Source organism: Narcine bancroftii, chromosome 4 (genome assembly GCF_036971445.1).
Source record: "Narcine bancroftii isolate sNarBan1 chromosome 4, sNarBan1.hap1, whole genome shotgun sequence".
In the NCBI taxonomy this organism is placed as follows: Eukaryota; Metazoa; Chordata; class Chondrichthyes; order Torpediniformes; family Narcinidae; genus Narcine; species Narcine bancroftii.
The window spans coordinates 55,558,820-55,573,649 of record NC_091472.1 but is presented as its reverse complement, the minus strand read 5'-3'; the positions used below and the strand labels follow the sequence as shown (position 1 = coordinate 55,573,649).

Below are 14,830 nucleotides of genomic sequence, written 5' to 3'. Positions count from 1 at the left end.
TATCCACTCTGACCCATTGCTGGTTATTGTATGATTTTTTGTTGCATGATGCTTTTAATTCTTTTAAATGTGCAGTAAAGCCATTTTGGTTAGGGCCATTAATGTTGTTAATGAAAATGTTTTTTAATATTGTCCATTTTGCACCAAATCAAATATATATTTGCAGTGAATTTGCATGCTAAAATTAGATTACAGAAGATTGTTGTGGCAGTGTTTAAAAGTTTGCATTTTAGATCTGTGTGATATGATGATGTGGTTGGCCAAGTCCATAACACTTTAATCCTTTTAGATAAATCTCTGCCCACAATATGCCTGTGTGCATTCACTGTATATTTAAAAAGTCCATCAAAAATTAATTCTGTTTGCAATCTTATTTGCGTCTGGGTGAGGAGTGCTTAATCTACATAATGTGGTAAATTAGCTAAGATGGGCAATATTGTGATGCACAATCAATTTTGAATATTTCTAACCCATATTTAAACCTAGTGTCGTTTATGAACTAATTGTAGTTATGCCCAAAATTAATGGTCATTGTGCTCTCTGGAGGTCAAATGTTGGATTTTGAATCTTTTATTCTCATAACACTTTTGTGAAAATCTGCTCAAACAGTTGGACTAAGTAGATCTAGTGCAAGATCTACATTAATTTCAAACAAAGAGGCTAGTGGCAAATGATTAAGGTGTTTCTTTAAATACTTTTTAATTGTGTTTACTTTAATGTTTTGTCCTTTACTTTTCTGGCCATTTGAAATCTTAAGACATTTTGACAGCTAGTGATTTGTATGTGGTTTTACCAGTTGTTGTTTGCAGAGTTGTGTTGGTGGAGCTTGTTCTTTGTCAGACATGTAATCTGCGCTTATGGAGATTATGCTTAAATTGCAAATAATGAGATTAGAATATGATTACAAAGTTTTCAGTTATTCAATAAAGCAGATTAGTCAACTGTTTATTCTTAAATATTTCTAAAATGGTTTTCACTGTGGGCATTTAGAATACTTTTGGAAAATTTAGTTCTTTTGGGACTGACCTTTATCAGTTTGTAATTATGATGAAGAATTAAATAATAACTAGTATATATTGTTCATTCAGTAGTCAATATCATAAGATTATGTTTAGACATTCCTAGGTGGACTGTTTTAAGGACAAAGCTATTACAAAAATAGATTTTCATCTTCTGTCACATTAGTCTCGATCAACATCATTGCAAAAAAGGAGTTTCTCCAACATCCCTGATGCTCGTAATGACTTGGGATCTCTTTGCTACATGTGTGGTTGAATAATATGAATAAAATGATGTAGCCCATTTTGATTTGAAGCTGTATGAAGATTCTAGCTTTTTTTTTTTAAAGCATTTGTATAAACAACCTACAGCCTGCCTACAACAAAGGAATTGGCATTTTATGTGGTGTTTAGTCACGTAAAGCAATATTTTTAGGTTTCCGGACAAAATATTTTCCATAAGATAGAACTGAATGGACCTTTTTGGTCCATTGAATTTGCTCTGCCATTCGATAGTGGCAGATTCTCTCACCCCCCCCCCCCCCCTCCACCACACACCCCACCATCTATTCACCTGCTTTCTCCCTGTAACCTTTGGATGCCCTTGCTAATTAAGAATTTCTAAACCACTGCTTTAAATATACCCAACAACTTGGCCTCCACAGCCATCTGTGGCAACAAACTTCATAGATTCATCATCCACTCTTCATCTCTGTTCTGAAGGGATATCTTTTTATTCTGATCTGTACCTTTTGGTTCTAGACTCTCCCACATTGGAAACATTTCCATGTCCACTCTATTAAGGCTTTTTTTCTGTAGTAATACTGGTGCATCTGATTTTTCGTTTCTCCTTCTCAAACTGTAGGGTGAATTCTAATGTATTATAATCACTGCCTCCTAAGGGTTCTTTTATCTGAAGCTCCCAAATCAAACCTGCTTCATTGCACAGCAAATCAAGAATTGCCTCTTACCTCAGTGCACTTGACCACAAGCTGCTCTCAAAAGCCATTTCATAGGCATTTTACAAATTTATTTTCTTGGGATCCAAGAAAACCTGATTTTTTTTTTTCTCAGTCTACCTGCATATTGAAGCTCCTCATGACTACCATAATATTGCCTCTTGCATGCCTTCTTTAACTAGTGTTGCAATTTGTACCCCACATCCTGGCTGCTATTTGGCAGCCTGTATAATAACTCCCATCAGTATCTTTTTACCCTTGATGTTTCTTAATTCACAAGGATTCTACATCTTTTAATCCTATATCTCTTCTTGTAAAGGATCTGATTGCATAAAAAAAAATCAATTGAAACAACCAACTCCTCTGCTCATTTGCCTATCAAAGTTCAAATTTATTGTCTGAATACATACTTGACATCACATTCTTTTTCCTGCAGCTGTTCCTGAACCTGGTGGTGCAAATATTGTGCCTCCTATATCTCTTTCCTGAAAGCTTAATTACTACTTTCTGTTAACATAAAACTGTTTTCAAGTAGAAAGATGCATACACAAAAGAGAAATGTAAACAAACTGCAATACAGAGAAGAAAAATTCAATAATAAATAATGTGCGAAATAGGAGTCCTTAAGTGAGTCGGATTGTGAATGTTGTTTAGGTTTCTGATGGTGGAGGGGTAGCAACTGTTCCTGAACCTGGTGTACTGGGTTGTTGTCATTTGCTCCACCTTAGTAAGGAGTTTTTAGTGATATATTTCAGTTATGTGCAATGTACTATTTTTTGACTAGCTCCCTACAGTGATCTGCAACTGGTATAATTAAAACAAATGCTTTCCAGTTCAATTGCCACATTTTTTATTGTAGGTCGGTTTGACAAATCCGTGATTGAAGAAAGAAGACAGTGTGCTGAAGATCTCCTGCAGTTCTCAGCAAATGTCCCAGCTTTGTATAACAGTAAACAGCTTGAAGATTTCTTTAAGGTAAGTGGACTTCCCAAACATTTTTCAAAAATTAAGATGGGTGAAGGGAGAGAAGAAATGCTGCACTTTTACGTGTATATATTTGCAAAAGGACTGTTATTTAGCTAAATTTTAGAGGTGTATTGACAGGCTGATATTAGTCGAGGGAAAGAATTGTGAAGAGTTGGATAAGTGTTTGGTGCCATAGTTGCAAGCAACACGTCCGTGCCAGGTTAAACTAATGCATCCGCCTGCAGATGATCCATATATCTGCATTTCTGAAGGACAAAGAGAAAGGAATAAACATGAGGCACGGAACCTAAATAAATACTAGTGTGAGAGTACAGCTGTGAGTCCAATCATCAACTGAGAGAATCACAAAGGTGTGTATGATATATCTGATATTACATGGCTATCTCTCATTGTAGTTATTAAAGTTGCTCAAAATGTAAGAATTGACTGGTGCTCTTTTCTTCAGATTTATTGTTAGAGTACATGCGTGATATCAGATACAACCTCGACATTCTTTTTCCTGTGGGTGAGGCAGAATTACCACTGCAAAAAATGCAGTGGTAATGCAAAAAAAAACTGTACACAGCATATACATGTAAACAAATAAATAACTATAAACAGATAATGAATGTAAATAAACTGCAACGCAGAGAGAATTAAAAAATTAATAAAATGCCAAGTAAGAGTCCTTAAATAAGTCCCTGATTGAGTTTGTCGTTGAAAAGTCTGATGGTGGACGGGTAGCAACTGTTCCTGAATCTGGTGGTGCAAGTATTGTGGCTCCTATATCTCTTTCCTGATGGTAGCAGTGAGAATAGAGAGTGTTTTGGGCGGTGTGGATCCTTGATGATTGCTGCTGCTCTTTGACAGCAGCGTTCTCTGTAGATGTTCTCAATAGTGGGGAGGGTTTTGCCTTTACTGTCCTGGGCTATGTCCACTACTTTTTGGACTTTTTCCACCACAAGTGTGTAGAAATTTGCCAGGGTTTCTGGAGTTGTTCCAAACCTCTGCAAATTCCTGAGGTAAGGTTCATCACAATGCCATTAGTGGGTTGGGTCCAGGAAAGATTGTCCGAGATGGTGACTCCCAAGAACTTAAATTTGGTCACCCTCTCCACCTCTTTCCCTCACCCCCCAAATAATAATCACTGGATTGTATACCTCTGGCTTTCTTTCCCTTCCTGAAGTCAACCATCAACTACTTAGTTTTGGTGACATTGAGTGTATGTTTGTTATTGGTGCATCATCAGCCAAGTTTGCAATCTCCCTCCTATATGCCAACTTGTTGCCTTCCTTTATACATCCACTATCGTGGTATTGTTGACAAATTTGTAGATGGTGTTATTATCATACAGATCCACTGGTTAATAGTCAATAACGCAGGTTATTACACTGTTCCTGGGCACTGGTATGATTGATGCCTGTTTGAAACAGATGGGTACCATGCCCTGCTGGAGTCAGATGTTGAATATATCTGTAAATACATTGGTAAGTTGGTCAGCACTGGTTTTAACATTCGGCCAGGTACTCCGTCCAGGCTGGATGCTTTCCTCAGATTCACTCTCTTGAAGGCAGCATGCACATCCTCCTCAGATATGGACAGGATGGGATCATCAGGGGACATAGGGATGTGGAGAGGTGGTTCTTTGCTGTTATAGTCATCAAATTGGGTGTAGAAGGCATCGAGTCCCTCTGGGAGCAAAGCTTTATCATCTGCTACTTCACTGGATCTGGTTTTGTAGCAGGTGATGGAATTTAGGCCCTGTCACAGCTGTTGAGTTTCCCTTGTTTCCATTTTCATCTGGAATCTCCACTTCACCAAGGAGATGGCTTTTCGCAGGTCATACTTGCTCGTTCTGTATTGATCTTGATCTCAAGACTTAAATGCCTATGATCTGGCTCTCAGCAGGTTCCAAATTTCATTGTTCATCCAGGGCTTGTGGTTGGGAAAAACCCTGAATGATTTAGTGGGGGCACAATTGCCCACAGCTGTTTTGATAAAGTCTGTGACAGCCCTGGTGTAATCATTCAGATTCTCAGCTGAGTCCTTGAACACTGTCCAATCTGGTGACTTGAAGTCATGTAACTGTTCTTCAGCCTCCTGTGACCACATTGTAGCTGCCCTGACCTCCGGAGCCTCTCTTTTTAGTCTGTATGAAGACAGAAGGAGCACAGCCAGGTGATCAGACTTGCCAAAATGCAGTCTCTGGAAAGAACAGTAGGAATTCCTTACCTTGATGTTGTAGTGATCAAGTATTCTGGGACCTCTCATACAGCAGGTTAAATGCTGGTGGTAGTTGGGCAGGGTTTTCTTGACACAGGTTAAAATTGCCGACTAAGATTTGTAGTGCGTCGGGCTTGGCCGTCTCTTGTTTACTGACCACCTCGTACAGCTTTGCAAGTGTCTATTTGTAATTGGCTTCAGGAGGGATATAAACTCCAGTGAGAATCACTAATGAAAGCTCTGTGGGTAGATAGAAGGGTTTACATTTAGTTGAGATTTGCTCCAAAGGCACTAGAGCAGGAGGTTGCCATAACTCCAATGTCTGTGCACCACCCAGTATTAACGAAAAAGCACACACCACTCCCTTTCCCTTTTCCAGAATCTGAGTTGTGATCCAGTCTATGAATGGTGAAGTCAACTGGTCAGATAGCAGTGTCTGATATGTTCTATTAGCCAGGTCTTGGTGCAGCAAACAACTGAGATCTGTCTTGCCTGTTTCTGATAAAGCAGCCTCCAGTGACTGGACAGTCGCCAGTTCTATGGATGGTAGGGGAGACCTCTGACTCGTGCGTTTCAGTCTTGTTTAGATCTCAACCTTCAATCCACATTTCTGGCCTCTGCCTTGGCAATCTTTATATAGCTAAAAATAAATGAACAACTCCTGAAGATGGAGTTAGATACAGGGGCAGAGGTGTCCCTAATGCTGTTACATGTAAAAGAACGCTTGCTACCATGCCTCCTGTTTAAAAGCAACAAATAAGATCTGTTACAGGAGACAGAATTAAAGTGTGTGAAAAATGTATGGTCCCAGTACAATACAAATAACAGCAACCAAAAACACTCTCTCTACATCGTAGATACCCAGGGACCAGCCCTTTTGGGAAGAAACTGGCTAAAACACATTCCCCTAGACTGGGTGGAAATCGGTTCAATACTAAATGTAAACCACACAGATACCTCCCAACCAGAACTTGACCAAATCCTCAACAAGAATTGGGGAAAATCAAAGGTGTTCAAGCCAAACTGCAATTAAAAGATAACGCAGAACCAAAATTCTTCAAAGCCAGAACCGTTTGCTATGAAAGGGAAAATTGAGGCTGAATTAAACAGACTAAAACATGAAGGCATATTAGAACCAATACAATACAGTGATTGGGCAGCGCCCATTGTACCCGTACGAAAAGCAAATGGTGAGATTTGCATTTGCGGCAATTACAGTCACCATCAATCCATCACTCAGAGTACCCGAACACCCCATGTCCTTGGCAGAAGACTGGTTCCAAGCACTAAGTGGAGGGCAAAATTCACAAAACTAGATTTGTTGCAAGCATATCAACAGATAGAATTGGACAAAAAAAATCAAGGGAATATGTGACAAGCAATATCCATCTGGGACGATTCACCTTATGGAATTTCAGCAGAATCTGCAATTTTTTTCCAAGCAACAATGGACAGTTACTACATGGACTCTCAGTTGGGTGTTACCTAGATGATATCACCATCATGGGCCGAGATGACAGTGGACACTTACAAAACCTTGAAAAGGTTCAGACTACAAAAGGCTAATATACGATTACAAAAGGACAAATGTGTCTTCATGTGCCCCTCAGTAACATATCTTGGGTCTATGACAACGAGGGGGTGTGAATGAATCCAGCTGGAACAGAAGCCGTTCGCAAGGCCCCATACCCAACCAACAAATCGGAATTACTGTTCTTCCTAGGACTTGTTAATCACTACTGAAAACTTATCCGTAATATGTCTACACTATGCAGCCCGCTGAACCAATTACTCAAGAAAGATCAAACTTAGTATTGGAACACAGAAACCAAAAACACAGTCCTCCATCAACTAGAAGAAATACTAACATCAGCAAATAAGGTGCTGATCCACTATGACTCTAGTAAAGAAATTACACTAGCCATGGATGCTTCACCAGTGGAACTAGGAGTGGTACTAACCCAAATCACAGAAAAAGGTGAACAACCAGTAGCTAATGCTTTGTGAACATTAACCACAAGCGAACACAATTATGCCCAACTAGAAAAAGGATTGGCAATAATTTTAAGAAAATTCACTCTGATAACAGACAAGCCTCTTGGTTTAATCCTGCGGCCACACAAAGATATACCAGTACTAGCTGCGGGCAGAATTCAAAGATGGGCCATGCTACTACTGGCGATTAACTATGATATAAAACATAAACCAGGGACACTCAACAGCCATGCAGATGCCTTACCACACATTCCGCTACCCAAGACAGAACAACGAGAAGAAATTATTAAGTGGACAACGGATGCAGCAGCCATCAACCAAGAACAACTTCAACAACTGCCCATTACAGCCCAGATGATCGGAAAGGAAACCCAAAAAGAGGCAACATTAAACAAGATCCTATACTTCACCCTTAATAGGTGGCCTGAATCTGAAGTCATCCCAGACGATCTAAAACCTTACCACACACGCTGTCGTGAACTATCAGTCGAAGAAGGATGTTTACTATGGGGTACCCGTACAATTATTCCAGCCCAATTGCAAATACCATGTTATCAGAACTGCACCATAACCATCTGGGAATGGTATGAATGAATACACTGGCCCAGATGCATGTCTGGTGGCCCTCCATAGACAGAGACATAGAAACAACAGTAAGGGAATACAAAGTATGTCAGTCAATGCAGCCAAAAATGGTGCAAGCTGAAGCTAACTCATTAAAAATGGCCATCCAAACCCTGGCATTAGATTCATGTAGACTTTGTTGGACCATTCATGGGTGAGACTTTCCTAATAGCTGTGGACACACACTCCAAATGGCCAGTAGATTCATAGCTGAAAAATACCAAAGGAGATCCCAACTGTGGAGGCAGAACATTTTGTACAAACATTCAAAAAAGCAATGAAAACCATGAAACTTCAAAATGCCCCCTGGATACACAAAATTGCAGATTTCCTATTGAGTTACAGAAACATGCCATATTCTGCCACAAAACTCACCCCAGCAGAACTAATATTTGGCTGCAACCTCCGTCTGTCCGCGGTTCATCCAGATCTGGGTTTCTGATTGCAAACATAAAAATAAAAACAGCATTGCCACAAACCTCATCTAGAATATTGGAAGTGGGTGAGAGAGTTCTGGTACAAGATTATGGGCAATATAAAGACCCATGGGTGGTAGGAGTAATCTTACAAAAATTGAGCCCCTGTTCTAGTGGGGGACAGATTGTAGAAGCGACACATTGACCAATTATGAGCATTGACTGATACTAAGGTCCATGAACTGCCTCATGAAATGGAGCAGGTGGAACCAGATCTGCTATGGCCTGCCCCGACTATCCTACTCCTCAGGTTGAGTGGGGGGGATAGAGATGGTCGTGGAGCTGAGGAGTCCAGTAACTGAGACACGCAGCCAGGAGGGCAGCGAAGGCAGGCAGCCGCCGGCGACTCGACCATTGATCCAACTGTCTACGGGTCCTGAGCAAAGATTGGCTCAGCAAACTATGCCGATGTGGTCCTAATTATTATTAAATACTTTCTCTTTTATAATTATAATAACTCCTGAGATGTATTCTAATTCTCACTTGTAGTCCTGGGCCCGATGTAATAACCTTGTTAGTTTGAAGGGGCCAAATCAGCATTTATCGCATGCTGGGGGAGAGTATTGGGTATAAGGCCGCCCTCTGCAGAACATCATTGTGTGTGTGTGTGTTTTAACTAGCCATGTTAGTCTAATAGAAGTAAAGGATGAGAAAGCATCACGTCTCCGAGTCTTAATTATGTGAGTGCATGCACAACACAACCAGTTGTTAAAAAAACAAATAGTGCTATATACAAATAACTACAAGCAAATAAAAACAAGCACATTCAGCAAGCAAACAATTATAAAAGTGCTGACAGTACAACGTGAGTGCAGTACCACTCAGCACTGTGATTCATGGTTCAGCAGGGTCACAGCCTTGGTGGGGGACATGGAAAGCTCTTCTTGAGCCTGCCGGTTCGAGACCGAAGGTGCAACAGGAGCTTACCAGATGGGAGAAGAGTAAAAAATCCAGTTTGGCTGATGCTCTTCGCCCTGCCCAGATGGCACTCCTAATAGATGTTCTCAGTAGTGGGCAATGGAATGCCAATAATCCGCTGGGTAGTTTTCACCACCCACTGAAGTGCTTTATGCTCCAATACGAAACAATTGCCGTACCAGACAGATGCCCTAGGTAGGTGCGCTATGGATCAGATTGAAGTTTTGCAGTCTTGCCACATCTAGTTATGATTGGTGAGGAGAGATCTGGACCAACATGAATGCTAAATTTATGGCTGAACCATTTGCATTGATGATCAGCCAGAAATGCCAAGTGGATCCAGCTCTGCTTCCTCTTGAGATTCTCCATTATAGAAGCCCAGGTTTGATCAATTCGGCGCACTCTTTGTGTCATTGGGAAACTGCGTAAATCTTTAGATACAGCAAAGCCTCTGGGAACAGACAGCGTGCTGGCTGTATTACCAAAGACCTGCACTCTAGAACTGACTACCTCTCTCTCCCAGCTGTGCTTGAATATTAGACACTTAGGAAAATTGCACAATGTTCAACAAATGAAACTGGCCAATGAAAATGATCTCCATTTTTAATTCTTCAGTGCACTGGTAATCAAGATGTCTCTGCCATATGGTGGAAAACGTTGTTAACAAACAACTTGGGTAAGTTTGAGAGCTTGCCTGTGATTTTGTCTTCCGCCTTGTTGGTGAGAAATGCTTGGCTGCCATCAAGTGACTGAGAAAATTATTGCAGGCAGCGAAGTTTTGGTGCAATGTTCTGGATGCTGCCCTTTCAAGCTTGCTGGTTGATCATTCTAAAGGTGAGAAAAGAGAATTTTTAGTACAGTGGAAATTTCCAGTGTGGAAATACAACTTCACATTTCTTTTGAATGAGCAAGTTTGCTTTCCACATGATCCTCAATGCCCCATTTGTAGTACCAGTGGTTACAAACTTTATACAGCATCAGTGGTCTTGGAGAGTCTTAACATTTAAGGAATCTTCCAACAATTTGAAATGTTATTGAAATTTAGTCACAAAGTAGCTGGAAGCAGAATTTATTGAAGGAATGTTGCCAATGATACACAGCAGAGTTGGGACCTGGATGAAGGGCTTACATTCAAAACATTGGGTTATGTATCTTTCTTGACGTCCTGTTTTGCGGAAACTGCCAAAATGTTTGGCCTGGAAGTCAGCCTGAAGAAAACTGAGGTCCTCCATCAGCCAGCTCCCCACCATGACCACATCTCCATCGGGCACACAGAACTCAAAACGGTCAACCAGTTTACCTATCTCGGCTGCACCATTTCATCGGATGCAAGGATCGACAACGAGATAGACAACAGACTCGCCAAGGCAAATAGCTCCTTTGGAAGAATACACAAAAGAGTCTGGGGAAAAACAACCAACTGAAAAACCTCACAAAGATAAGCGTATACAGAGCCGTTGTCATAATCACACTCCTGTTCGGCTCCAAATCATGGGTCCTCTACCGGCATCGCCTACGGCTCCTAGAACGCTTCCACCAGCGTTGTCTCCGCTCCATCCTCTACATTCATTGGAGCGCTTTCATCCCTAACGTCTCTCGAGAGGGCAGAGGCCGACAGCATCGAGTCCACGCTGCTGAAGATCCAGCTGCGCTGGGTGGGTCACGTCTCCAGAATGGAGGACCATCGTCTTCCCAAGATCGTGTTATATGGCGAGCTCTCCACTGGCCACCGTGACAGAGGTGCACCAAAGAAAAGGTACAAGGACTGCCTAAAGAAATCTCTTGGTGCCTGCCACATTGACCACCGCCAGTGGGCTGATATCGCCTCAAACCGTGCATCTTGGCGCCTCACAGTTCGGCGGGCAGCAACCTCCTTTGAAGAAGACCGTAGAGCACACCTCACTGACAAAAGGCAAAGGAGGAAAAACCCAACACCCAACCCCAACCCACCAATTTTCCCCTGCAACCACTGCAACCGTGTCTGCCTGTCCCGCATCGGACTTGTCAGCCACAAACGAGCCTGCAGCTGACATGGACTTTTTACCCCCTCCATAAATCTTCATCCGCGAAGCCAAACCAAAGAATAAAGTACACTGTTTGACCAGCTGAGTTTCTCCAGCATTGTTTTTGTACTTCAACCACGGTGTCTGCAGAATTTTTTGTGTTTTACTATAGTTGGGACTTCCTATTTTGGCCTGTTTTAGGTTCTGATTGTATGCTCAGTTGCTGGGCTTGTCACTGATTTAGTGGGAAATCAGTGGTACACTGAATCAGGGATCCCCATTCTCATTGTATCCTGCCCTTTGCTTTGCAATAGGGAGGGGTGCTATAATTGTATTCATGTGAATGAAGTAGGTAAGACGCTGGGGATGGGGGGGAAGAATCAAAAAGCTTTAATCTGTTTAAAAAAGCTTTTTTTGTTTGTTTGTGTTGGATTTTGTCTACCCACAGGAGCAATTTGAAAAATATTTAAAATCCTTCTTGAGCTAGTGAGCTGTCAAAGATCATTGTGTTCTGAGGTAGGACCTGTGAATACAATGTAGAGGTCCACCAATGCTTTGCAACCCATTTTCTCTCTTTTTCTTGAACATAATTAAAATTTTCCAACATGTATTATCAAATTCAACGCATTAATACAAACTAAAAATGACTAACAATCTAAAACCACATACATGTGGTATACAACCCTCCCCTCACCCCAAAATCCCCCCCATCCTCAGAATAATCAATATAAGAATAAAATATAGTTAAATAGAAAGGAAAAAAGGAAAGACTTTCAGGCTTGTGCAGAGGAATATGTTCCAACATACCTACTTTACCAAAATCTTTTAATAGATTCCAGAAGAGATTGTTTGTGGGTTCAGAGGTATAGGAAGCTCAACATTATAAAATCAAATGCTTTTTGGGCTTCTAGAGCCACATAAATCTCCCCCTTTTTTTGCTAAATAAATTATATCAAGTAATCTAGCTCATTCTCAGCTGACTCTTTTTCACAAAACAAACTGTTTTGTCTTATGGATGCTTGACAGGTGTGGGTATTGGTCAGCTTGTCAGCCTTCAGTTGCAGTCAAAGTGTGGGCAGGGGCAATGGATGGTCCAGCACAATTAACGATAGAGTCCTATCCTTAAACGATAACTGACCATTTCTTTCCTTGAATGTTGCTTGACCTGCTGACTTCCCATTGTTAACTCCATCACAATTCATTTCATTGAAATTGTGTTTATTTTTTAATTGTCAGAATTTATGCATGAATACTACTAATACACTTGTGTATGGCACTGAGAATCCCTAAATTGTACCTTTGGATCTTGCGTATGAAGGTTCCTCTTTCACTGCATTAGAACATAAGAGCCTAATGAATTAAAGTTATGTAAAGGCCATTTGCCAAAGCTCTACTTTGTAAGATTGTGGCTGATCTTTCTCTTCATGCCATTTTCTTGCACTAATCCAATACTGTTTAATTCCCTTAGTATCTTTAAGTTTATACATTTTCCTTGGGGGAACTTGTACAGCCCTCTTGGCTGAGATTTAAAAATACTTATTGGACTCTAGATGTTTTTTTTTTCAGCTTTGTCTGAAATGGTGATTTTTAAGACTGTGACCCCTATCACCCAGGCAACTAGCTGGAGGATTCATCTCCATTTTCAAAGAGGTCATTTCTCATTAATTGAGGAACAGTTGTTCTCCACAATTTTGGAAAGGTTTTCTGTGTTACTTTATGTGAGGTTTTCTTAAGGTTGTGTGGGGGGGGTTTAAACCTTGAAAAGCAGGGGGATGGGAACTAATGCTGCAAACGAATAGGAGAGTGGAGGAGGGAAAAGATATGAAAATTGCATGTAACGTTAGAAGTTAAAAGGTTGTAAGTAGTAGAAATGGTCTCTGTTACATTTATTTCGATGCAAGAAATTCTGTGGGAAGGGAAGATGAGTTTAGAGCATGGATTGGCACATGGAATTATGACATTGTGGCCATTAGTGAAAAAAATGGTTGCAGGAGGGGCAGGACTGACAGCTCAATGTTCCAGGTTTCCATTGTTTCAGAAGTGATAAAATAGTGAGGATGAAAAGGGGAGGAGTGGCATTACTCATCAAGGAAAATATCACCACTGTGCTTGGGCAGGACAGACCAGAGGGCTCGTCTACTCATGCTATATGGGTGGAACAGGAACAGGAACACTCATGGGGTTGTATTATAGATAGCGAAAATTAGAGAAGCAAATCTGTAAGAGATGCCAGACAGCTGCAGGAAACCTAAGGTGATACAGGAGATTTTAACTTTCCTCATATTGATTGGGACTCCCATATGGTAAAAGGGCTGGATGGTTTGGAGTTTGTCAAATGTGTTCTTTAAATTTTTTGAGTTTTTTAGAACAGGCACACATTGTGTAGAGAATACATGGTTACCAAATGTGAAGAATAAAAGAACATTTCCAAAAAAATAAAATAATAGAGATATATCCCTTCCCCATACAATGTTTTCAGTATGACAAAAGAAAAAAAATCAAAGAAAAGAACTCTAATCTACCAAAAAAACCTGGGATGCTTTGACATGAAATTAAAGGTAATATAATTCTGCTGAATCAATAAAACATTACTAACTGAAGGAAAAACCATGAATATAAATAAATGCATTCAATGAACAAGACAAACAGATTTAACAAGTATGAAAATAGTTCATAAAAAGGACTCCAAATTTTATGAAAATAAAATTGGAGCATCTGATCGCTTCTAAGTTAAGGCATGATATGACATGACATAAACACTGAGTATTAGGGGTAGAACAGCATCTTTCTATCTAAGCAGGATAGCTCTTCGTGTCATAAGCATTGTAAATTGTATGACTTGATGATCAGATGAAGAAAATAGCTCATCAATGTCCTCTTACACTCCAAACAAAACCATTAAAGGATTAGGTTCAAAATTAGCACGTAATATTGACAAAACACAAAAAAGTCTTCCTCCAATAAGGTTCAAGAGCTCAACAAGACCAGAACATGTGTATCCAGGTTGGTTCCCTGTTACATCTGTCATATCGGGGATTTACATCAGGAAATATGTGGGATAATTTTTCTTTAGGCATTTAAATTCAGTGTACAACCTTGAACTGAATAAGAGGATGTTGAGCACATAGTGAAGAAGTATTCATTTAAGAATCAAATCCCTATTTTGATCTGAGATGGAAAACTGTAGATCATGGTCTTTTAATTTTATTGAGGGGAAATCTGATGTGATTTTTTGAAAGCGTATCATATTATGCTGGCTGGGTTATAATTTCAAAATGACATCCATCATGTTAGATTTTCAAACCATGGGAAAATTTGTGTGTGTGTTTTTTTTAAATAAAAATTGGATCTGCAAGTATCTTTTTAAAAAAAAAAGTGAATTTGTAAATTAAACTTCACTGATAACTTGCTCAAAAGTCATGAGACATCTGTCAACAAACAAGTCTCAAAAACACTGAATACCATTGTAGCGTTCGTGCAAAGTGGGCATGGAGAAGAATGACACACACACTGAAGGCTTGAAGTCTAGACTAGTTTATTGCATTGGCCATCGCGTTTATATAGGGCACAGGCGCTGACGTCAGGGTCCTGCATTATCAGAGCATTGGCCTGGGATTGGTTGGCATTTCCACTGCAGTTCCCAGTCTTTACGCCATGCAGAAGGTAAC

At 40.3% G+C, this 14,830-nt stretch overlaps 1 protein-coding gene across 3 annotated transcripts in view; it reads left to right on the top strand.

The window, feature by feature from the left end:
- Positions 1 to 14,830, top strand: part of rps6kc1 (ribosomal protein S6 kinase polypeptide 1) — a 198,681-nt gene that overhangs the window by 21,454 nt on the left and 162,397 nt on the right. For all 3 annotated transcript variants that reach the window (XM_069931317.1, XM_069931316.1, XM_069931318.1), the window contains exon 4: positions 2,817 to 2,932. In XM_069931317.1, coding sequence (XP_069787418.1) covers positions 2,817 to 2,932 — 116 coding nt within the window. The remainder of the gene's footprint in view (positions 1 to 2,816; positions 2,933 to 14,830) is intronic.